A 26,483-nucleotide genomic window follows, 5' to 3' on the forward strand; every position below is an offset into this window, starting at 1 on the left:
CTTTTGGCACACCTGTCTTACACGAAAAGAAGCTGACACTGTATCAGCGGCTCTTTGTGTGGGATAATCTGGAACACAACGTTGAAGGAGAACTAATTTATTTTCTTCTGTCATAAGATGTTCGATCGAGATACTTTATCAATGTAAGGGAGGCAGCAAAGACTGTCACTAGTGATGACCACATAGCGCGGCCAGGATTTTCCTGACGAAGCCCGGTTATTCGTGAGCAGTGAGAAAGGCGGGCAGCGCAGATTGCCCGGCTCCCTGTTCGGAAGCGATTCGAGGTCAGGGATCCCTCTGTGGTGATGAAGGCCGTGCCCAGCCCGGTGAACTTGTGCAATCAACGCACAGGATGACCTGAGACACTGCCACTACATTACACGCATGTTTCCTTTTTAGAGGGATTTCATACAGGGTCGGCATCGCTCTCGTAAGGTGCTATGTGCCCCATATTTAAAGAAGGACACTGTGTCCACAAAAATGCCCGTGACTCCGCCGGGCAGGTCAGCCTGACAGGAACAGTGACTTGACCCAAAATGGAGAGTCTAGTTCGGACCGTCTTCCACGGGACCGCGGCTGACGCCGGCCCAGGGCCAGGTGTCCTCCTCCTCGGGGCTGACCTCGTCTCTGACCGGAGTCAAGTGAATGAGCCCACGGACACAGTTTCCCTCAGAGACGCTGACAGCACCCGGGCCGCGCCCGGACAAGCCCCCGACAAGCCCCCGACAAGCCCCGGCGTCGGGACCGCCCCGCGCACCCGGCGGTCGAACGCGCGGAGCGGCTGCGGCGCAGGAACGCGCGGGAAGGAAGCCCCCGGCCGGCCTCCCACCACGTCTCTCCGTCGTCGGGCCGGAGGCGCGGGGCAGGCAGCCCAAGCCGGAGCCAGACGGCAGAGACGCCAGAGACTCGGTCCCGGGCTCGCAGGGGTTGCCCCGACGCCGGGGAACGGAGCCCCCGGGGGCCTGCGGCGCAGGAGCACGCGGTCTACTCGGCCCGGCCGCCGCGTCCCGCCCAGCCAGGTAAGGGGCGGGCATCCCCGCACCCCGAGGGCCCTTCGCGCTCCGCCCGGTGCACCCCGCCCCGCCCTCTGCGGGGCTGCCCCCCGCCGGCCGCCCCGCCTCTAAGCGGCTAGCCTTGCCCGGTGACACCGCAGAGCCGGCCCACGGCCGCCGGACCCGGCCGGGCGGTGGGAGCGAGCCCCGGGGCGCGGTCACCTCTTGAGGTATCTGGCGTCCTCCCCTTGCATGGCGGCGGCGACGGCGGCGCGGGGGGGGAGCGGAATCTGAGAAGGCCGGCGGAGCGAGGCCCGCGGACGGCGGCCCCAGGATCCTCACACCCAGAGGCGATGACAGTCCGGAGGCCTGCGAGGCGGGGCGGCGGCGCTGCGGTTACCACGGTGAGGCCGCCGGCTCCTCCCACCGCGCCCAGGCCCCGGAACACTGCGGCGACCCGGACCCGCCCAGAGCCCGCTCCGCCCAGAGCCCGCTCCGCCAGCGCCGCCTCAAGGCGCATGCGCCCGCTGCGCCGCGCCGTCTGCGCAGGCTCAGTGTGCGGCGCTGGGCCCTGGGATGAATCTGACGCGCCCTAGAGCGGAGCCGGGTTTGGGCGGGTGCGGTGGGGAAGTGGCCTTCGATCACCGCCCCCTTGAGGATGGAGATTGGAAGAGTCCTCCCGGTCAGCCCCGGGGGACTGTCCGGTCTTAGCTTCGAAACCTGTTTTTCCGTTAACCTTTTATTTATTTTTTAAAATGTCTATGTTTTAGATTTGTTTTCATTGTCCCAGAATTGGCTGTCCATGCACCAGAGCCGTGCCCCCTGCGGTCATGCGGCCCGCGGCAGGGCTGCGCGGCCCTGGCAGGTCGCCGGGCACCAGGGACCAGGGAGCCCGCTCGGAGCGCCGTGGGGAAGGAGCTGCGCTGACCGCGCGGAGCGGCTCTCAATTTGCAGAGGCGGTCGGACCCTCCTACGAGGTGGACACAGCCGTATCCCCTGTAACTCAGGCCACCCTGTGACCCCCACTTCGGTGTTCGGAATCCAGAACGCGCTCCCGCCCCGCCTCGCCCCAGCCCGCTCGGTCCACGCGCACACGGGCACGCTCTCCTACGAGCGCCTGCAATGCCAGCTCCTACCCTAGTAATCCCGAACTCAAGGCACCTTCACCTTCGGACTTGCTTCCTCCGAGGCTGGCCATAGGGAAGAACTGCTTTGGGATCTTACCGAGTAAATACCCCGGGCTTCCAGCTCTGTGCCCGCGGGCCCAGCTCTCACATCCCTGCAGAGGACTTAGTTCACTTATGCGGTAAACACTGACCCAGGGTCCGCCTTATGCCAGCACCAAACCAGGCTCTAGGGTTTCAAAGAAAACACCTCTCGCCCCTTTCCTCTCCTGTAATCTCGTCGCTTACTCTCTTTCAGGGCTGCATTTCCTGTCACCTTGGGCCGCCTCTGCACAGCTGTTTCATTGTTCTGCTCAAGTGCAGCGCAGCGCGGAATGTTGAATATAGACACAGTCCATACCTGCCAAGAGCTATTATTTTTATCTGCCTACCCATTCACACCAACTACACTGTTTCTGTCAGTGTTGTAGTCATTCTCTCAGTCTTCTGGAGAAGAAGATTTGGAGCGATTTGCCCTCTTATTAGGCTGTTAGAAAATTTTATCATTTCTTCCTTCAAGATACTCCCGCACCCCAGCTTTTCTTCTCCACCCTCACTTCATTCATCTCACCACTTCATACCTGGAATACTGCAGTTCTTTCCTAACAGGACTTCCTATTTTCTGTTTTTTCCAAATATTCATTCTAAATATGATATTACATTTTACAAATCATTCATAGCTAGATTACCTTAAGACCTTCACAGTATCTAAAATTGTCAGATCACAATATCCATTAAAATACATAGCTAATACAACAAGCATTCTTGCAAAATACGCTTCTTGAGATCAAAGATTCTTTTGCTGTGTTAACCACTATACCCTTAGAATAGCATCTGGCCCGTGGTTGGCACTAACTAATTACTGGGACACTTGGGTGGCTCAGTTGGTTAAGCTTCTGACTCTTGATTTTGGGTCAGGTCATCATCTCAGAGTCATGACATCAAAGCCCTGTGTCTGGTCTCTGCTCAGCGGGGAGTCTGCTGGAGAGTCTTTCTCTGACTTATTTTGCTTAGCATAAAACCATCTAGTTCCATCCACATATGCAAATGACAAGATTTCCACTATACATTTTTTTTTAAGATTTTATTTATTTACTTGACAGAGATCACAAGTAGGCAGAGAGGCAGGCAGAGAGAGAGAGAGGAGGAAGCAGACTCCCCGCTGAGCAGAGAGCCCGATGCGGGACTCGATCCCAGGACCCTGAGACCATGACCTGAGCCGAAGGCAGCGGCTTAACCCACTGAGCCACCCAGGCGCCCCACCACTATACATTTTTTAAAGCTGCTAATAAAGCAAATGTGCAGGCATCCAAGATGTTCCCCATCATAGTCAAGGCATGGTATCAATACAAAGCCCAAGAAAGCTTTCCTGGAAAAATTCCAAAGTCTTCTTCCTGAATTGTCTGTGAATTTTCAATGACATCTGCAATGAACTGGCTAGCCCCTGGGGCCTCTTCTCCAAGAGATCCAGACGGAAATCTCAATGAACACAGAGGTGGTAGATTCACATTAGGAACAACATTGAAACCACAGGATTTAATTAAAGATATTTTAAGGTCCCCTATGAATTGGGTGCCTGAGTGGCTCAGCTGGTGAAGCATCTATCTTTGGCTCAGGTCATGATCCCAGGATCCTGGGATTGAGTCCTGCATCAAGCCTGCTTCTCCCTCTGTCTCTCTTTCTGTCTCTCTCTCTCTGACTCTCTTGAATAAATGGATAAAATCTTAAAAAAAAAAAAGGTCCCCTATGAATCAAACAGGGAAAGACAGAAAACCCAGGGGGGACTTGGACAAAGAAGAAAAGGAGGAAGAAATAGGAATGGCAAGGAAGAAAGTAAACAAAACATGAAAAGTGCTCAACCTCAACAGTAACTAGGAAGACGCCAATGAAGACCATAAAGAGATACTATTTTACACTGGCTAGGATGCGAAAATTAAGAAGTCTGAATACGCAAGTGCTGGTGCGAATGTGAAGCCCTGGAAATTGCTTGGTAAACATTTCTGGTGTGAGTGCATTGGGACTACCACTTGAGAGTAAAAGGTCCTATATTATTTTGCAAAGTTTGACAGGCACACGACCCTCACTCTCAGCAATTCTACTCTAAGTTATAAAACTCAGAAAATTCAAGCCCATGTGGCACAATAGGTTTTTTCCAGACTTATCAAAGTACTATTGTGTCTAATAGAAAAAGAAAAACTGAAAAAGTACTCTGAAGTATTTTCACAGGAGAATGGATAAAATACATCTCAATTACTTGTACTATATCATATTAGGCAGCCGAGAAAGTTTATGAACTAGAACTTCACAAACCACATGGATGAGTATTAGAAATATTATACTGAATGAAAAGAGCAAATTGCAGATTACATAGAGTATGATAACTTGTAAACATTTTTCAGTGTAACTTACAATAAAATACATTCTTTTTGGTGTGCAATTTTATGAGTTTTGATAAGAGTGTAAGTCATGTAACCACTACACAATCAAAACACTAAGAAATTCCATCATCCCTTCAAATTCCTTTGTGTTCCTTAGGAATCAGCCAGTTCTAACCCCATACTCTGGTAAATTCTGATCTGTTTTCTATTCCTATAACTTTTCCTTTTCTAGAATGTCATCTTTTTTTTTTTCAGAATGTCATCTTAATATAATCATACATGATGTAGCTTTTTATGCCTGATTTCCTTCACTTAGATAATACATTTGAAAGTCATCCATGTTGTGTTTCAGCAACTTTTTTTTTTTTCAGTAACTTAGTCTTGTTTTATGGTTAGGTGTTATTCTATGCATGAATGTACCACACTACAAAAAGCAATATGAATACTTACATATTGGTTTTTGTATGAACCAAAGTTTTCTTTTCTCCTGTATAAACACCTAGGAGTAGGATTGCTTAGTTTACAGTAAATACATGATTAATTCTATGAAACTGCTAAACTGTTTTCCAAAGTGGCTGTGGCATTATGCATTCCCATAAACAATGTAGGAGTTCAGAAGGATCCGCATTCTCACCGGCACTTAGAATTGTCAAGTGTTTCTGTTTGTTTGTTTACTTTAGTTATCCTAACAGGTGTTCAGGGCTATCTCATTTGATTTAAATTGCATATCTATGGTGATTAATGATATGAGCATCTTTCCACATTCTTAATTACTATTCACATATATACATTTTTGAAGTCTCTGTCCAAATATTTCATTCATTTTTTATTATTTTTGCTGGATTAATCAAACTGATCAAAGAGATAGAAACAGATAGAGATGTAGAGAAATTACTGATTTATGAAATGCAAGGACATCATTGAGATTTTACAGGTATATATAAAAATGGTAATAAGGAAACACTGTGAGTAACTTTATACTGATAAATTTAACAGCTTCAAATGGACAAATATCTTGAAAGATGCTTATTACTAAAACTGAGATAAGAAGAAATATAAAACATAATATCTAGGGGTGTCTGGGTGGCTCAGTCAGTTAAGCGGCTGCCTTTGGCTCAGGTCATGATCCCAGTGTCCTGGGATCAAGTCCCACATTGGGCTCCTTACTTGGTAGAGAGCCTACTTCTCCCTCTGCCTCTGCCTGCCAGTCTGCCTGTGCTCTCACTCTCTCTGACAAAATCTTTTAAAACACATTGTATATATATACATATGTATTATAAAAGAATATTATGCAGCCATTAAAAAGAATGAGATCTTGCCACTTATGACAATATGGATGAACCTAGAGCGTATTATGATGAGTAAAATAAGTCAGACTGAGAAAGACAAATATCTATGTAATTTCGCTCATATGTGAAATCTAAAAAAAAAAGTTGTATTTGAAGATTTCACATATGAATGAAATCATATGAATTTGTCTTTCTCAGTCTGAGTTACATTTCTCTTAAGTCAGATGCCTGGACACCTGAATGGCTCAGTCAGTTGAGCAACTGTCTTTGGTCAGGTCATGATCCTAGGGTCCTGGATCAAGTTCCACAGTGGGCCCTTGCACAGTGGGGGGCCTGTTTCTCTGTCTGCTTCTCCCCCGGCTGTTCTCTCTCTCCCTCTCTGATAAATAAGTAAAATCTTAAAAAAAAGAAGAAGAAGAAGAAGAAAGGAAATCAAATGTCTAATTGCAGTTTTTCATGCAAAGAACACTCCAGACACAGCATCACTAATGAATTCTACCTAGGAAATGATGTCAAATTACATAGTCATGCAGAAAATAGAGAATGAACGAATTTTTACCAATTCATCTAATTATGTCAACATTATCTGGTATCAAAATCAAAGATATTATAAGACAAAAGCTACAAATATCCTTGGTGAGCATATACGCAACAATACTTAATAAAATATTGGCAAATTAAACCTGCAGTACATAAAAAAGTATAGTACATCATGACTAAATAGGCTTTATACCAGGGATGCAATATTGGTTTAACATATGAAAATCTAATAACATATAATTTTACATATTAACAATATAAAGATGAAAACCAATATGGTCATGTTAATAGAGGCAGAAAATGAATTTGACAAAATTCATTTTTAAAAGAACTACCAGCTACTAAAAGTAGAAAGTGACTTCCTCACTCTAATAAAGACATCTGTGTCAGTTTATTTCTAGGCTTTCTATTCTGTTCCATTAGACTATATATCAGGAAGTATGATACTTCCCATTATGTTCTTAAGATTGTTCTGGTTATTTTAGGTTCACTGTTGTTCCATATAAATTTTAGGAAATTTTTTTCTGTTTCTATAAAAATATCACTGGAGGGTGCCTGGGTGGCTCAGTGGGTTAAATAAAGCCTCTGCCTTCGGCTCAGATCATGGTCTCAGGGTCCTGGGATTGAGCCCCGTGTCGGGCTCTCTGCTCAGCAGGGAGCCTGCTTCCCCCTCTTTCTCTACCTGCCTCTCTGCCTACTTGTGATCTCTCTCTCTGTGCCAAATAAATAAATAAATAAATAATCTTTAAAAAAAAAAAAAAAAGAAGAAAATATTCTTCCAATCCATGAACCCAGGATGTCTCTCCATTTACTTATGTCTTCTTTATTCTCATATTTCATCGTTATGTAGTGTTCAGAGTAGAAGTCTTTTACCTCCCAAGCTTATTTCCTTTTTTAAAAAAGATTTACTTACTTATTCTAGAGAAAGAGAGACTGAGCATGCATGCATAGGGGGAGGGGCAGATGGAAAGAGACTCAAGCACACTGTCTGAGCACAGACCCCACGTGGGGCTTAATCTCATGACCCAAGAGATCAGGATCTGAGCTGAAACCAGGAGTCAGACGCTGAGCCACTCAGGCACTCCTAGTTAAGTTTATTTCTAAGCATTTTATTCTTTTTGCTTAATTGCAAATAGGATTGTTTACTTCATTTCTTTTTCAGATATTTGTTAGTGTATTGAAATACAATTAATTTTTATGTCGATTTTGTATCCTACAACTTTATTGAACTTGTTTACTAGTTCTAACAGATTTTGTGGAGTGTTTACCATTTTCTATACATAGGGTCATGTCATGTGCAAACAGAGATGATGCTCTCTCTTTCCTTCTGACTTGGATGCCCTTTCTTTTTCTTGCTTAACTGATCTGGTTGGTAGGTCCACTACTATGTTGAATAAAAGTGACAAGAATGGATATCCTTGACTTGGCCCCGATCTTAGAGTAAAAGCTTTAAGTTTTTCACTGTTAAGTATGATATTGGCAGTGGGTTTTTCATTTTTGATGTTAATTATGTTAAAAATAATTTCCTTCCATTCTTGGTTTGTTGAAACTTTTTATCATGAAGTGATGTTGAATTTTGTAAAATGATTTTTCTGCATATATTGAGATGATCATATGATTTTTATCTTTCATTCTTTCAATACAATTTATTGTTTACTGATTTGGGTATGTTGAACCACCCCTGGATCCCAGGGATAAATTTCACTTTATTGTGGCTATATGATTGATTTCAAATGTTTGAATTCAGTTTACTAGTATTTTTCTGGGAATTTTTGTGTCTGTATGCAACAGGTTACTGGTCAATAGTTTTCTTGTAATGTCCTCTTTAGCATCAGGATAATACTGGCCTCATAAAAGGAGTCTGGGAGTGTTCCTTCCTCTTCAAATTTTTTTTTGTAATAATTTGAGGAAGACTGATATTAATTCTTCTTTAAATATTTGGTAGAATTCACCATGAAGCCATTTGGTCTTAGGCTTTTGTTTGTTGGGAGGTTTTTGATCATTGACTCAATCTTAGGATAGATTTTCAGAAATTAACTCAGCCTTGTTGATTTTGTTGTTCTAGTCTTTGTTTCTGCTCCAATCATTTTTACTTTTTCCCTTCTGTTCTCCTATTTCTAGTTAATTGAGGTATAAAGTTAAGTTGTTTGAGATCTTTCTTTTTTCTTAATACAGGTATTTATGACTATAAATTTCATTCTTAGTATTGCTTTTGCTTTTGCTCTATCCCCTACATTTTGGCATATTGTGTCTCCATTTTCATTTGTTTCAAGGTATTTTTAAATTTCTCTTTTGGGGCGCCTGGGTGGCTCAGTGGGTTAAGCCTCTGCCTTCAGCTTAGGTCATGATCCCGGGGTCCCAGGATCGAGGCCCTCAGCGGGGAGCCTGCTTCCCCCTCTCTCTCTGCCTACTTGTGATCTCTCTGCCAAATAAATAAATAAAAATCTTTAAAAAACATTTCTATTTGATTTCTTACTTGACTTACCAGTGGTTCAGGACTTTGTTAATCTCCACATACTTGTGAATTTTCTAGTTTTCTTTCTGCTATTGATTTCTAGTTTCATTATACTGTGAGAATATTCTATATGATTTCAGTCTTAAGTTTATTAAGACTTGTTTTGTGACCTAATGTGATTATCCTAGAGAATGTTCCATGTGTACTTGAGAAGAATGTGTTCTCTGCTGTTGTCACATTGAATGTTTTATACACACACACACACACACACACATACATACATGATAGATATATCTGCAGAGCCCATGTGGTCTATAGTGTTGTTCAGGTCTACTGTTTCCCTATTGATTTTGTCTGGATTTTCCATCCATTATTGAAACTGGGGCATTGGGGCACCTGGGAAGCTCAGAGAGCTCAGCATCTGACTCTCGATTTCAACTTGGGTTGTTATCTCAGGGTTGTGAGGTCGAGCCCTTTGTTGGACTCTGCACTGGGCCTGGCCTGCTTGAGATTCTCTCTCCCTATGCCTCTCACCTCCTATCTTTACCTCTCTAAAAAAAAATAAAGGAAAGAAAGTGAGATATTGGTATTTCTTACTATTATTGTATTGCTATTTCTCCTTCCAGTTCTATCAATATTTGCTTGTTTCTATATTTAGGTGCTTTCATGTTGGGCACATAGATAGCCATAACTATATATTTTCATGGTTGTCAGTAGGGCTTTATTACTTTCTGGAGGCTCTAGAGGATAATCAGTATCTTTGTCTTTTTCAGGTTCTAGAGGTCACCCATATTGCTTTACTCATGGCCTCTGTTCTCCATCTTTAAAAATAACAGTGGTAGCCAAGTTCTTCTCATACTGTCATTTTGGTAGTTCTTTGATCATCACCTTTTCCAAGACCACTGCCAGTAAAGATTTTCCAAGGGAATTTTAAGGATTCATGTGGGCCCACCTGGATAATGCAGGATAATCTGTCTATGTTAAGTCAAGTCCTTAACTTTAGTCATATCTGTTAAGCTCCTTTTTGTGTATAACGTAATATAATTTACAGGCTCCAGGGATTATGGTGTGGGCATTTGACAGGGGGAGAAGGGGAGAGTACTATTTTGCCTACTAAAACACCGTTAATACTAAAACATCAGACAATACCAAAAGCTGACAAGAATGTGGAGCAACTAGAGTTTTACATTGCCTGTGAGAATGCAAAATGACACAACCATTTTGGAAAATAATTTGGTAGTTTCTCCAACAGCTAAGCATACATTTACCACAAGACTCAGCAATTCTACTATATATTTATCCAAGATAACTGAAAACCTATTTCTACAAAAATTGACGTCTATAAATGTTCACAGCTGCTTGTATAGCAATATACAATTAGGAACAACCTAAATATCCATTAATAAGTCGATTGATACAGGGGCGTCTGGGTGGCTCAGTGAGTTAAGCCTCTGCCTTCAGCTCAGGTCATGATCTTGGGGTCTTGGGATTGAGCCCCACATCAGGCTCTCTGCTCAGCAGGGAGACTGCTTCCCCTTTCTCTCTACCTGCTGCTCTGCCTACCTGTGATCTTTCTCTCTCTGTCAAATAATAAAATATTTTTAAAAAATATGTCAACCAATAGAAATGGTGGTGTAGTCACACAATGGATACTATTCAGCATTAAAAAACTAAACTATTGATGTAATAGCAACATGAATAAATCTAAAAACATTATGATAAAAGAAACATATGGTTTGATTCCACGTAAAAGAAATTTTTGAGCAAAAAAACCGCACAAAAAACAAAAGACTATTACGATGGGAGGCAGACAAGTGGTTGCTTATACCAGGCATAGGAGACACACAGACTATAATCAGGATGGGAAGAATTTGGGGTAAGGGTTATTTATACATGTGAACACACTTGTCAAAATTCATCAAATTGTATACTTAAAATGCCTTCATTTTATTGTACATAATTATTACATAAATTATTTCTCAGTTTGGTTGTTGTAAAAAGTATAACAAACAAGGAAATGAGAAATTCATATTTAGAAATAACATAGTTAAATTACATAATTCCAAAGATAAAGAGATTTCAGATGTCTTTAAATACTTTTATATTAATTTAACATTTCCCTCTTATTCCAACTCCCTCCCAAATTGATTATAAATTTTTTGAATGAAGTAACCAATCCCATTCAGCATATGGAACTTGCTGTGATGGTTAAGAGCTTGAATTCTGGAGTCAGAACTGGATGTAGAGTATCTGATTCACAATTTATTTACTCTTTGACCTTGGGCAAGCTAAACATTATAAGTTTCAATTTTCTCATCCGTTAGCTAAACATTATAAGTTTCAATTTTCTCATCCATCCAAAAAAACATTTTTTGTGTCTTAGAGTTATTGACTTGTTAAATGAAGTAGCATACATCAATTTATATCAGGTGATTATGACATAAATATTGGTAATTGTTACCAGGTAAATTAGGTGTTTGAAAACCACACATATATCATGTGACTTTGAATAAATCACTTAAACTGTCTTTTTAATTTAGAAAAATTGAGATAAATACCCACAATATAAAAGATTGGGGTGAGTAGAAAATGAATTAATATTTGTGAAAGTCTTGCAGACTGTAAAGTTATGTGAAAATCATTATGATTTCAACGTCACCCTTCTATTGGTTCATCTGCATTTTGGATACTGTAGTAGCTGCAATGAAGAGTTCAAAATTATAGAGAAAAGCAATTACTACTTCTTGATCTTATAAATTATCACAGAGGAGAAGGAATACAAAGATACACAGAGCCCTCTATGACAGAACTACTTAAATACAAATAATCCCAGTGATACATCAACATTCCAAGGATGGTTCCTGGGGGCTTTGGAGCTATTAACAGTCGGGCTGCACTGCTTTGGAAAGCCTGCTTGTTAATACCACAGTTTGCCTCTATAAGCAGAACTCTATCTCCTAGAAGCTTTTTCTAAACTCCAGACTTAGTAAAGTGTCTTCTCTGTTCCCCTACGGCATTTACTGTACATCATGTACATAATTTGTTTATGCTTCTATCTTTTCCAATAAGAGTGATTTAAAAGGTATAAAATCATGGATTTCCAACTGCATTTCTAATCATAGTGCTTGGCACATAGTCATAACTAATAAATGGTGACTGGTGCTGTATCAGATAGAATTACAACCTTCAGGAAGTACATGAAATAGTGACCAGGGACATAAGCAAATAACTTTTGAACATATTAGTCCATGTCATAATGGCAGCATGAGCCAGGTAGAATGTTGGCATATGGGGGGGAGTTATCTACTCATCTTGGTGGGTACGGTTCAGAGTAGGGTTCACAAAGATGAATAAAAATTTTCTTAGAACATAATAGGGATATTCTAGGAAAAGACAATAGTACATAAAAAGACAAAATCTTGGAACACCATGGTATGTTTAAGTAACTGCAAGTAGTTTGAGATGCTTAGAGAATTAGGTTTGAGTAAGAGCAGCAAAAATAACTTTGGAAAAGCCAGCAGGGAAAGATCATGGAAAGTCTGGTATAAGAGAATATGATAGATATTTTCTGCAGGCATGGGGAGCCACAGAACTGTTTGAATATAAGAAAGTCATGTTGAAATTTATTATGTTTGGTCATATTAATTACTTTACACTATCGCACAGCAATATAGAACAGAGGGGTAAGAATTACATTTTTATTTTCCAAAGAAATTGCATTTAAATGTCTTGATAGGCTTCAAGATTCTATAGAAAATCATTTCTTACCTTGTGACTGCCTTTGGGATATCATCAAATGGCCATTGTGGTCCAAAGAATCCACATCCACTGGCTATTAATGCAGTCATCTTCTCACTTTTCAAATTAACTTGAGTTCACAATGCACATCTTAAAGTAAAGGGGATTTCAGTTAAAAGGGCCCATTAAAATACATCCTCTTCCTGATAGTGGTAACCTCTGTTTTCAACTAGTATGACATCAGACATTAACTATGACATCATTGGGTTGCTCCAAGGATCAGGACAAGGAGGTAGGTGACCCACAAGGACAATAATGAATTTCTGAGATTTTCTTCTTCCCTGGCTTCTCTTACAGCCTGAACCATACTTTGAGAAAATACCTGTGTTGTGGGTCAAGCTGGTGAGTCTTAAAGACAATCAGTCAAGTGAAAACTCAATACATATCAAGGGAAGATGTGCATAGTTAGCGGTACATGTATCCATAAAAATTCATTCACACACAAAACTCTTGTGTTTTTGAATTTGCATATACAAATATATACCTTCATGTTCAATTGGAATTTCTTAGCAAGAGAGCATAATTATTGTTATGCTTTTGGAAAGGTGCACATGGCATGGTGAGGGAGGCAAGAAGTTCTAAGTTTATTCATCCAGATTAGTTGTATTAGTTGTATTTACCAGCAGGTGTTGCTTTAGACTTGAGGAATGCAAAAAGTGAATAGACACAGTTTATGACTTGAAGAATTATATCTAAACCCAGTAGGGATACACAGGAGGTATGAATGATATTCAAAGTATCACATTCTACAGTTGAGCTACGATGTATCTCTGTAGAAATCAAGATTGACTATGGAATCACTAGTCAGACATCTAATGCATATCCTGCATAAGGCATTAATCTAAGAATTGAGGCTATAAAGAGAATGAAATACAGACCTACTTTAAAGGAGTTCAAAACCTATGAATAGGCAATCAAAGAGCAAGTAATTGGGGGTCTCAGTCCTATTTCCCACACACCTATATCCCACATCAAGTTTTTCTTTTCTTAAGGGTCCTGTTATTTTAAACCATCTTACCTATTAATTTTGTTCTTGCAAGAAGATGCCACACTATTTCTTTTCGATTTATTGCTTCAATTCATAGTGTCTCACAATGAAGTTTCATTTGAGCTGGTGTTAAAAGTGAATCCAATCTCTCATTCAGTACATGTTTGTTTGCTACATATTATGTGTTCCAGGCACAATTCAGAGCTAATGTAGTAGTCTGGTTATGGTAAATTCAGGCAATGGCTATATTAGCAACCAGATGTTTCCTCTGAAGTCTTAGATTTTTAGTCCTGGAAAACATGTGACAACTACTACCAAACACCTCTGCTGAAATGAGTCGGAAGCTGTTAGGTCACCAAGGAGTGCTCTCTTCTTCACCTCTTTAAGAAAGGCGTTACCATAACCTAAGTGTGACATACCCTCCGGGTCATTAAGAACAGAACCAGAACTGTCAGTTCATTCCAAATCAGTTCCTAGCAACAACCAGTTAGCAATAATAACTTTGAAGTTGGGTGTGAAATGAATTTGTGCTTCTAGGCTTGAAATATATTATGTTCTAATGGGTGACATAATCCCACAAGAAGGGACTGAAATTAAATCACGTTATTTGACTTTAAAACTTTGAACTTTAATTTTCCTTTTCTTTCATTTCCTCTCTCTTCTCTTTCCACCCACCTCTTCCTATCATTCTTTCCTTCCTTCCTTCCTTTCTTTTTATGTGTAGACGGCACATACGTCATAAAAGTCACTGTACATTAGAAACAGAATTAAATCTGATTTGGGGCATCTCTTACCAAATCCATCTCTCTCCAATGTAGTCTTTGCTATATCAAGTGGGAGAATAGATATATATCAATAACCTGGGAATGGCTGCAATGAAGTCAAACTTTCCTGTGTGTGTTAGTGACAAAACGTATGTAAAACCCATTCCGCGTTATCTCACCTTCAACACCTTATCCATGTTGCCCGGTTTGCTTCCTTCAAAAAGGGAGAGGTGAAAAATAAGATGCTCCTATTCCAAACTTGACAAGTTGTAAAACATTTCTCTCAAATCAATCTTCCTGTGCAACCCCCCCCCAATAACCATGTGAACTTCTTTTTCTTTCCAAATGGGTCAGTGGAGGATGCCAACATTCTCTGAATAAAAGGTGCTAGGATGCCATCAACCAAACAAAACAAAAGTAAAAACTAAAGAAAACGTTGCTTGTCCACTTCTCTAAATTGTCCTCCTTTGGCTTGGGGATGTATCTTCTCTTTCAGTCACTTCCTTGATATTGATCCAGGCCCTTGGGGCTTGGGTGTGATATTTACTATTATAATGAGGGAATAGGTTAGTGAAAGTTCAGCACTGGGGTCCACCCTGGAGCAGACTGGTTTGGTCTGGACATGGAGTTTTAGGTGCTGGTTGTTGGGTGTGTGTGTGTGTGTATTTTCCATCTTTCTTTCTTTCTTTCTTTCTTTCTTTCTTTCTTTCTTTCCTTTTGTGGAGGCAGCTGAAGAATACTTGGCTTTGTAGTCAGGGTTGAGGGGACCTGAGTTTAGTCTCTGCTCTGTCTTATCCTCCTTGAACTCTATGAAATAATCTCCACCATAACCAAGTGTACAGGCTGGTGGATATTCCTCCATCTGAACTAAGGAAACATGAACAACTTAAATATTTTTAGCAAAACTGGTTTTATTTTACTTTGTTAAAATATTATCGTGATTACCAGAATACCTTTTGCTTGTAGACTTTGAGATCTGGGGCCAGAATTGGTTCTAAGGTTATTCTGTTGCCTATACATTGGAGTTTATACATTAGAATGGAACAAATATGAAAAACCTGAACTGGAAAGTCAAATATCAGCTAAGGAACACTTATTCTACTTTTTCATTTTACTGGTCAATTTACCTAGAGCAAAGAAAAACACTAAACAGCCTGTAGGAAGTGCTCAGTAAACGAGTTTTGAATGACTACATATAGACAAGGAGAGCAATCACCAAATAAATTGAAACTTATTGGTACTTTGTCATAAAATAGTAGGTTCTGCATTTAATTTTTTGCATGTAGGCCATTAGAGGGAAAACTATATAGAAAAAGGGCTTCTGCATATTTTTTCTCATAAATAATACTATTCCCTCATGGAGACAATAGTCAAGAAGAGAATATTGGGTGACTGTCTTTTATTTACTTCTACCTTAGTATACATTTATCTTGTTTCTATTGTATTGGTATCTTCTGGCTGAAAAGTTAAATTTGTTTCATTGTATAGAAAATTCTATGTAGTTATATGGAGAAAAGGGGGATGAGTATTTAATTTTTTAAAAAGATTTTTGCTTTCTTATACACTAACAATGGAAATAAAGAAAGGGAAATTAGAGAATCGAGTCCATTTACTGTAACACCAAGAACCATAAGATACCTTGGAATAAACCTAACTAAAGAGGTATAGGATCTATACTTGAGGAACTACAGAACACTCATGAGAGAAATTGAAGACACAAAAAGATGGACGACCATTCCATGCTCTTGGATTGGAAGAATAAACTTTGTTAAAATATCTGTACTACCCAGAGCAATCTATACTTTCAATACCATTCTGATCAAAATTCCACTGACATTTTTCAAAATGCTGGAACAAACAATTCTAAAATTTGTATGGAGCTAGAAAAGACCCCGAGTTGCTAAGGAAATGTTGAGAAAGAAAAACAAAGCAGGGGGCATCATGTTGCCTGATTTCAAGCTTTACTACAAAGCTGTCATCACCAAGACAGCATGTTACTGGCACAAAAACAGACACATAGACCAGTGGAACAGAGTAGAGAGTCCAGATATGGACTATGGTCAAATAACGCAGGAAAAAATATCCACTGGAAAAAAGATAGTCTTTTCAATAAATGGTACTGGGAAAATTGGACAGCTATGTACAGAAGAATGAAACGCAACCATTCTCTTAACCATACACAAAGATAAACTAGAAATGGATAAAAGACCTCAATGTGAGACAGGAATCCATCAAAATCCTAGAGGAGAACATAGGCAGTAACCTCTTCGACATTGGCCACAGCAACCTCTTTCAAGACATGTCCCCAAAGGCAAAGGAAACAAAAGTGAATATGAACTTTGGGGACTTCATCAAGATCAAAAGCTTCTGCACAGCAAAGGCAATGGTCACAAAACAAAGAGGCAATCCACGGAATGGGAGAAGATATTTGCAAATGACACCACAGACAAAGGGTTGATATCCAAGATCTATAAAGAACTCCTCAAACTCAACACTCAAAAAACAGGTAATCATGACAAAAAATGGGCAGAAGACATGAACAGAAATCAAAGCCATATTGAGATATCACCTTATGCCAGTTAGTATGGCCAAAATCAACAAGACAGTAAACCATAAGTGTTGGAGAGGATGTGGAGAAAGGGGAACCCTCTTACACTGTTGGTGGGAATGCAAGCTGGTGCAGCCACTTTGGAGAACAGTGTGGAGATTCCTTAAGAAATTAAAAATAGATCTATCCTATTACCCTGCAATTGCACTACTGGGTATTTACCCCAAAGGTACAGATGTTGTGAAAAGAAGGGCCATATGTACCCCAATGTTCATAGCAACAATGGCCACGGTCGCCAAATTGTGGAAAGAGGCAAGATGCCGTTCAACAGACAAATGGATAAAGAAGATTATGCCTTCATCAGAAAGGATAAATACCCAACTTTTGTATAACATGGATGGCACTGGTGGAGATTATGCTGAGTCAAATAAGTCAAGGAGAGAGAGTCAATTATCACATGGTTTCATTTACTTGTGGAGCATAAGGAATAACACGGAGGACCTTAGGAGAAGGAAAAGAAAAGTGAATTGGGGGAAATCAGAGGGGGAGACAAAGCATGAGAGACTCTGAGAAACAAACTGAGAGTTTTGGAGGGGAGAGGGGTGGGGGGTTGGGTGAGCCTGGTGGTGGGTATTAAGGAGGGCATGCATTGCATGGAGCACTGGGTGTGGGGCATAAACAATGAATCTTGGAACACTGGAAAAAAAAGATTTTTAAAGATTTTTAAAAATTTTTTTAAATTTTTATTAAGGTCCATTTAAGTAAGATACAGTGTAGTATCAGTTTCAGGTGTACACTGTAGTGATCTGACACTTGCCCACAACACCTGGTGCTCATCACACGTGCACTCATTAATCCTCCATGGGTCACTTTTATTCTATATGTCCCAGCCCATTACTGTCAATTTTTGTTGCTTGAGTTGTTCCAGATTTGGCTAGTGAGAAATCCTTCAACTTGGTTCTCATATTTTTTCCAATGGATTCCCATCTTTTTTTTTTTTTTTTCAAAACAGACACATAGACCAGTGGAACAGAGTAGAGAGCTCAGATATGGACCCTCAACTCTATGGTCAAATAATCTTTGACAAAACAGGAAAAAATATACAGTGGAAAAAAGACAGTCTCTTCAATAAATGGTGCCGGGAAAACTGGGCAGCTATGTATAGAAGAATGAAACCCGACCATTCTCTTACACCGTACACAAAGATAAACTCGAAATGGATAAAAGACCTCAATGTGAGACAGGAATCCATCAGAATCCTAGAGGAGAACATAGGCAGTAACCTCTTCGATATCAGCCACAGCAACTTCTTTCAAGATATGTCTCCAAAGGCAAAGGAAACAAAAGCGAAGATGAACTTTTGGGACTTCATCAAAATCAAAAGCTTTTGCACAGCCAAGGAAACAGTCAAGAAAACAAAGAGGCAACCCACGGAATGGGAGAAGATATTTGCAAATGACAGTACAGACAAAAGCTTGATATCCAGGATCTATAAAGAACTCCTCAAACTCAATACACACAAAACAATCATATCAAAAAATGGGCAGAAGATTCCCATCATTTTTAAGCACCGTCTTACTTTTTGTTATGGAAAGATATTCTAAGTTCCTATCTTTGGCAAGATGATAAATGGTGTTGTACTATTTACTCAGGGAACACGGCACTGTTTATCATCTTGCCAACGATATGGACCTGTGGTCATGTCTTCCTGATGTCAGTAACCGTCGCTGCTTGATGCTACTCGTGTTTGTTCAATGGCTCTCTAGTCACTCTGGTTGTTGAGTATATTTCTTAGAAAGTGCTCATGGGCACAATATTCCTTGAGTCTTTGCCTGTTGATAACAGTTGTCTGTGCTTTTTACTAGAAGTTCAGTATTACTGGATTTACAATCCTTGGCTCGCATTTTCTTTCCTTCAATATTTTCAATATGTTGCTCTATTTTCTTCTGGCATGAAGGGTTGTGAAAATGTGTTAATCTAATTTTCCTTCCTTTAGAAGTCACATGTCTTTTTACCTAAAAGGCCAAAGATTTTTTTTTCTTTTCTACAAAGTTCAATTATTTTACTCCAACATGTTTATGTTGGATACTCTGCAGGGTAGAGTCAGTTACATGGTGTGCTCTTTCAATATGTAGTTTCACATTCTTTTTAAGAAATATCTGGAAAAAAAAAGAAATATCTGGAACATTATCTTGAATTATAGTTTTAGAGATTTGTTTTGTTCTCTTTCTTGGGTTTTCATTTTCAGGGACTCATCTCTTCTTTGCCTATCTTCAAAATTTGTCATTTTTTCTTGAGTTCTTTTGAATCTCTTTCTTCACCTTGTAATTTGATGTTTTCCTTTTTTTGATTTTCTGTTATTAATACATTACTTCTCACATTTATTACTCGTGTTCTACAATAGATTATATTTGTAAAGGGGTTTAAACTTCTAATTCTCTTTTTTAATTTTATCAGCTTATTTCTGACTTTTCTCATTTTGACTTGTGTTAGTTCATGTTTTATGCCATTAATATAGTTGGGGTTCTTTTGAAATAATAACTTGCTGTTTTGATCTCTCTCTTTTTCATGTCTTTCTAGTGTGATTGCTTCGGATTCAATCTCGATACACTTATTTTAATTTATTATCTTTGATATTAGTTTTCCTGAATGTTTAGAAAGTAGTAGTGTTTCTTACTTCACAGAACTTGCTCTTCTGCAGTTAGCATCAATGTTAAAAAATATTGCACTTTGCTTTCTGAGATTTCCGAGCTCTGTTTGACTTCTCCACTTTTACCTGTATCTTCTTTCCTTTACCTCTCTTGTTGCTTTCTTGCCAAATCCTTCGAGTCCCAATAATTTCTCCTCAGTGTGGAGCCCTGTGCCCTATGGGGTGAGGTTTGAGAATTCCCAGACAGTAAACTGTGTCACCTTTTTTTCTTTTTTAAGATTTTATTTACTTGAGAGAAAGAGAAAGACAGAGAGAGAAAAAGCAAGGAGAGAGGCAGAGAGAGAGAGGGAGAAACAGGCTCCTTGCTGAGCAGGGAGCCCAATGCTGGGCTGGATCCCAGGACCCTGAGATCACGACCTGAGTGGAAGGTAGACACTTACTGACTGAGTCCCTCCAGGCTTACAGCATGCGCTTCTTACTCACATGTTCCTGGAGTAATTGATGCCTTTCTCAACTTCTGCCACTCCTCTCAAACTGACTTGTACTTTTTAGATTTCTCTGTTGGATGTTTTCTGGTTCTCTTATTCTGAACACCATCAACTGGCTTGCTATTTCCCCCTGCTCTTTGCCACACAGAAGCCAATGACACACAAGTCTAGTGGCTCTTCTTACCCTGTCTCTACCTGCTTGTGTGCTGAGGCTTGTGTTGCTCCAAGCTTCCTAGTTTTGTTGGATTTTGGTTTTTGCTGTCTAGATGCTATATTTTAAATGTGATTTGGAAAGACTCCCCCCAAACAAAAAATTATGCTGCCATGACTATCTTCCTAGAATTTATGAGAGGTGAGTTTTATATAGGTAAGGAATCTGAGGCCCAGGAGATAAATCTACTTGCCCAAGATCATGCAGTTAGGGCAGAAGGTAAATGTGTCTGTGAAGCACCTGGATAATGCCGGGTGCTGAGAAGCCACCCAACGCGGGCTCTTTCCTCCCTTCTTCCCTGCCTCCCTTTCTCCAATTCTCTCTCCTTTGTTCCCTGCATAGCCTCGATTTATTTATTTATTTATTTATTTATTTATTTATTTATTTAAAGATTTTATTTGTTTATTTGACAGACAGAGATCACAAGTAGGCAGAGAGGCAGGCAGAGAGAGAGAGAGAGGGAAGCAGGCTCCCTGCTGAGCAGAGAGCCCGATGCGGGACTCGATCCCAGGACCCTGAGATCATGACCTGAGCCGAAGGCAGCAGCTTAACCCACTGAGCCACCCAAGCGCCCCCATAGCCTCGATTTAAACCCAGTTATTTCTGATCCAAAAGTCTCTGCAAGCTCATTTGATATGCTACGCGTCTACCCCACTAGAGCTTTTGAAAAATCTAAACAAAATTAGCGTCATCACAACCGACACTCAGCTCGCTCTAACAAATTTGCCTTTATGTTTTCATGCTCACATGCTTTTCAAATGGAATCTACAAATGTTAGATTCTTTGACCCATGCCTCATTAAAATATGGTTTGTTAGAAGTAAAGTGGTGGGGGCGCCTGGGTGGTTCAGTAGGTTAAGTCGCTGCCTTCAGCTTAGGCCATGATTTCAGGGTCCTGGAATGGAACCCTCCATTGGGCTCCCTGCTTGGTGGAGAGCCTGCTTGCCCTCTCCCTCTGCTGCCTGCCGCTCTACCTACTTGTGCTCTCTATCTTTCTGTCAAATAAAAAAAGAAGAAGAAGTAGAAGAAAAAGAAGAACAAAAGAGCCTTTATTTCAATGAATCCATTTATAGGCATCTTATATAATCCCTTAAAAGCCTTTTTTCTTGTCTTCTGCCACCACCCAGGAAACCACATATGATCCACATATGATAAGGAGTCAATGAAATCTGAATCTGAAAAACCTTGATTTCACCTTCAAATTTAAAATTTACAGTACTCAAAGAGAGTTTAAACTTGGCCAAAGTTGAATGTTCCATTTTTGAAAAATGTTATAAAAGTACTATTTTGGTTAAAAAACTGCAGCTCTCAGACACAAGTCCGTAAAATTCTAAGCTCTGTTGGTTAGGGTGCTTGGCTATTGATGATACTTGACACGGATTTGTTAAAAAAAAAAAAAACACAACTGAATGCACTATGAAGGCTCCCAAGGAATTTATACTATATACTCTGCCATATAAAAAGTTCAATTTACTAATTCTCCATAATCCTCTATGTAAAGCCAATCAGTAATTAGATCGTGGGGAGCCGAGTTTTATTTAAGGTATGAAGTCACAATACAAGTCTTAAGGGACTAATGGCTCTGCTTTAAGCCAGTGTTTTTATAAAATCCTGTTCCAGTTTTTGGCTCTGTAACGGATTTCCCAGGTTGGTGATACACCACCCAGAAAACACTCTTTCCTTATTTTTCTTTCCTTGAACTTCCTGCTCTTACTGTGCAGGCTTAGTTCATACTGTTTGAATTTACTTATTGTGGTTTGCATAAAATTATCATTCACTCATCTACACATAGTAGATAATGGTTATTTGCCTATAAATCTAACAGGTACTGAGTTTTATTTACCCTCCTGCTCTGTGGGCACTCTCTGAACAAACGGGCAGTTGTTCTTGAAACCTTTTCCATTTTTATGAGATTTGGAACTGTTTTTCCTTGTTGCTTTGTGTGCTTTTTAGCAGCTTGAGGCTCCTTCTTTCATGGTGTTTACTCTGGAGCTGGTGTGAACAGAGGCTCTTGGAAATGGTAGAGTGTTAATATCCTGCAGTGTGTCCTGCTACATGTAAAAGATTGCTTCTCGAGGCTGCTGGGAGCTGCAGCAGATCTTTCACAACATGTCCAGATCACTCCCAGTCATGAATGGTCACACACCTACGCTCAACCTCTCACGCTCTCCGATTTTGCATGTGCAGAAACAGGCCCGGAAACCTGACCTCATGTTGATTGAATGCTGCTTTGCATTCATTTTCAGAATACTTGGAGCCTCACATATGTTTCTTGTTAATGCTCATGTTTGATTGTCTAAGTCTTTTTTTTTTAATTAAATAAACCTGTATCAAAAATTGTCACTTTGCTTTAAAGAAGCACAATTAGCTTACTCTGGGGACGCAAACAGCATAGAAAAATGAAATATTTCTGCTCCTTTTCATGTTTCCAAAAATGAGAGTGGCCTAAGACATAGTAGTACCTTTAAGAGTCAAGGGATTTTAAATAGCTTTTGAACAAATCAAGTACAAAGCGGCATTACTTAAATGAAGAAAGTCATTTGAAACAGAGCTTGTTAATGGAATATGGTTTAAAATCATGTCTGTTGTAAATCTGTCTTCAGAATTGAAAGTTACTGGGCCAGAGACTGGAAGGTAAGAAAGCTGATAGCTCAATATAATGACTGTAAATTTGGAGGTGCACTGTTTCACCCCACAAGGGCATGATTTGGTAAACGTCATATACAAGATAACATACCTAGGCCTGGATGACTTCATAAATTTCCAAAAGTGCAGTTATTGGAATCTACTTCTATTTTACTTAACTACTTACTGTCTCTCCCCAAACTCAGCTTGGTAAAGCTATGGCCTCTCGAAGACCAAAGGAAAAAAACCCTGTCTATCAACCGATCGATTAATCTATCATCTACCTACATATCTGATTTCAAGTGGCTAAATCAAATGTCTCAAGATCCAGATATCAAGTTCATGTTGCTTCTTGACTACTATCTTTCAGTTTCCTTTTTCATCCTATATTTTAAATAGTGTTTTGTATATGAATCATATTTTCTATTTTCTGTGTTTGACATTTAGGGCAGCTTGGGGACCCAGGTAGGGGCTGCCCATCCCAAGTTTATCTAGTTCCACAGAGACAGCAAACATCTTGCCTAAGAGCACACATCAGCTATGCAAACCCACCAATCAGAATCCATCCATCCAATCTTACCCTTCTTCAAATTTCACATACCAACCCAGTAGTCTCCTTACCCTAAATCATCCCAGTACCAGACAAATAGGCCACCTCTAGAGCACAGAGTCCACACAGAAATGATTCAGACTAACCAGTCCTAAACTATCCATTGTACTTACTCTGCCTCACTCATTCCTTCCCTCAAAACCCAAATAAGGGCTCTGGTCCATAATTTTCCCTTTTCTCCTTCTGCCTCCTAAATGACACAAGTGCTTCCTCATGTGGCCTGGCAAGTCATAGAGTGTCCCTTTCTCTTGAGAACTGTAGGTAATAAACTATATTTTCAATAGTAGTTATCTGACCTGTGGGCCTCGCCATACCTGATCTAAACAAATTCTGGGGACATTTTCATAACCTTTGGCACCCATCCCTGTTGTGGACTCTGGGCCTCTCCTTAGCCCCCCTTTTCCCCCTATTTTTAAAGAGCTCTCTGACTCTGGACCATGGCTACTGCTTTTTGAGGCTACTACCCTTCTTTTCATGAGGTCCCTCTTGTAAAACACCTACCCCAGAGGATTTACTTGAATTAGAGGGCAGTTAGGTATCAGCCTGCCCCTGGCTTTTGGAGTAAATGTGCTCCATCCTGCCAGGCATAACCCAATCTCTACTTCTGCCTCAGGGGTGGAGTTGAGTCCAGTTGTGATGTGTTTCTCCTGCTGCAGCGGCCCTAGGTTCTGCCATTATCTCTAAACACAACGAACCTTACTTCCTGCACTAATCCCAAACTCAGATCCCAGTTCTCCAGTGAAATAAAGAGCCCTCTGCCCAGTTGTACTGGCTCGTTTCTGCTATTTTCTATATATTTTTTCTGCCATCCCCACCCAACCATCTTTTGACTACCCAGTCAAAGTTGTCCCAGTCCTTCAATCTTCTATGAAATCTCCAATATTACCCTCTTCCTTCAGTTTGATTATACTTCGTTGAACATTTTATCATTTTTTGTCTTTTTCTATTTCATGTGCTTGAAATCTGGACAGAGGACTTGAGCATATGTGCTAATTCTATGACTTACAGGCTGTGTTAGGCTACTCGGACATCCATAACAAAATACCACAGGCTGGAAGACTTTAAAAACAGCCATTTCTTATCTCACAGTTCTAGAGGCTAGAAATCCCAGGTCAAAGTCAGGTACGGTTGGTGCCTAATGAGGGCTCCTCCGGGCTTGTAAACAACCACTTTTCACTGAACCATCAGATGGTCTTTCCATTCATGTGGAAAAAGAGAGAAAGAAAGGGATTTCTCAGGCATCTGGTTTTTGTTGTTGTTGTTCTGTTTTTTTTTTTTTTTTAGTTTATTCTTCATTTAATTTTTAAAGCACTACCATAGTTGAATATTAAAACAAAAACAATAGCAAGTGGTGAGCTATGATTCTAGTCCTGCACTCATTCACTACTGCATGTAAAATGCCAGCAGTGTTATTCACTGGCCCCATGAAGAGATCTGACACTGAACATCACCGCAGGATGATGTTCCTCACCCTCATACGCTTCCCCATTGTAATGGTGCCTTCCTTCCTGATTTGGATCATAGTCTACCAGTTCTACCTGGTCCATTTCATCAGTCTCTTCTAGCTCCTTCCTCTCAGGTAGGATTTTTTTTTCCAGCAGAGAGAGTTCATCAGGAGAGAGAGAGCCATTCTCAGGAAAGTTTACCTTAAATTTGATGATGAGGCAATTCTTCTTATATGGTCTAAGATAAATTGGCATGCCTTCACTTAGCACACACTTGATACTTCCATGCTTGATCATTTGACCTGTGTGAGAGGTGATGATAATGGTTCCATTGTCAAGAGCAGATATTGGCCTTTGAAAGCCACACAGTGCTTCAACTAGCTGTATGTCCGCACACATGAAGAAGTCTTTTCCTTGCTGAATGAAAACAGTGTGGTCCTTCTGACCTAAAATAATGATAATATATCCTGGTTCCAGTCCTGGTTCTTGGTCTCCTTCACCATGGAATTTCATCTCCTGCTCATCTTTCATGCTTTTGTCAATAGGAACTTCTAGAATCTTCTTCTATCAAACTGTCTTCCTTCCACTGCAGTTTTACATCTATCTTTAGGACTGATCCATTCCCCATGGCCCTGGCACTCCATGAACCATTCCAAGTCCCATCTGATGAAGTCTTACTTGCATTCCAGTACCTCAGCAATTGGGACAACATTCAACTGTTACTTTCTTACCACCTTGGCTTTCACAATTATTGCATATCACATTCTTTTACAGAGCTAGTTTTCTTGTTGTGCCATTATATAAATCTTCTAAGGTGACTGAGAGCTGATGTTTCTCCTCCAAAAAAACATATCAAAGATGTCCATGGGGGAGCCAAAACGACCACCGGATCTACTTTCTTTAATTGCCTGTTCTCCTCCTTTGTCATATAATTCCTTTTTCTTTGCATCAGAGAGCACTTTATAAGCTTGGAAAATCTGTTTAAACTTCTCTCCTTCATTTGGATTCTTATCAGGATGGTGCTTCAAGGCTGGTTTCCTGTAGGCCTTTTTCAGTTCTTCCTGTGTGGCATTGAGTTTGATCACCAAAACATCATAGAAAGTCATTTCTTTCACCATTCTCTACAGCCAGGCCAAGGCTGGTGTGGGGAAGCGGGCAAGAGCACGTTGCTGACACACTGAGCATTCTGGAAAGTTCCTCCAGCATCTGTTCTTCTAAGGAGACCAATCTCACCAGATCAGGGCCTATGATCCATGGCCTCACTTAACCTAACCACTTTCCTAGAGGCCCCATCTCTAAATATGTATTGGGGGCTGGGGCTTCGACATATGAATTCTATGGGGACACAACCAAGTGACTAGAGCAATTACTTTATATTTGAAAAGCAGGATAAGACTGCTCAGAATTTCTTTCCAAAGCCTACCAAAAGGCTGAAATTGTTAAGAGTTCAAAATTTAAATTTTAAGTAAACAATTTTATTCTGTGTACTTATTTAGATAGCAGAATAAGAAGCAAATTTATGTCATCTGAGATTTTGGAG

The 26,483-nt window shown here is 40.3% G+C and overlaps 1 protein-coding gene and 1 pseudogene across 9 annotated transcripts in view; both read right to left on the reverse strand.

Annotated features, from left to right (window-relative positions):
• KIFAP3 (kinesin associated protein 3) overlaps positions 1-13,961 on the reverse strand; it is a 176,477-nt gene extending 162,516 nt beyond the window's left edge. For 3 of the 8 annotated variants that reach the window (XM_082702694.1, XM_082702699.1, XM_082702698.1), the window contains exon 1: positions 1,215-1,357. In XM_082702694.1, the coding sequence (XP_082558820.1) occupies positions 1,215-1,246 (32 nt within the window). In that variant the 5' untranslated portion in view covers positions 1,247-1,357. Of the gene's footprint in view, positions 1-531; positions 1,015-1,214; positions 1,358-12,585; positions 12,729-13,633 lie in introns of those variants that run through there. The other 5 variants (XM_082702692.1, XM_082702696.1, XM_082702693.1 and 2 more) reach the window with 5 other exon arrangements.
• A 10,950-nt stretch (positions 13,962-24,911) lies between these two features.
• Positions 24,912-26,061, reverse strand: LOC309849548 (dnaJ homolog subfamily A member 1 pseudogene; annotated as a pseudogene). Its single transcript has one exon. The product of its transcript is annotated as a dnaJ homolog subfamily A member 1 pseudogene (transcript).
• Positions 26,062-26,483: the final 422 nt, after the last annotated feature.

The sequence above is a fragment of the Mustela nivalis genome (genome assembly GCF_964662115.1).
Source record: "Mustela nivalis genome assembly, chromosome: 16".
Lineage (NCBI taxonomy): Eukaryota > Metazoa > Chordata > Mammalia > Carnivora > Mustelidae > Mustela > Mustela nivalis.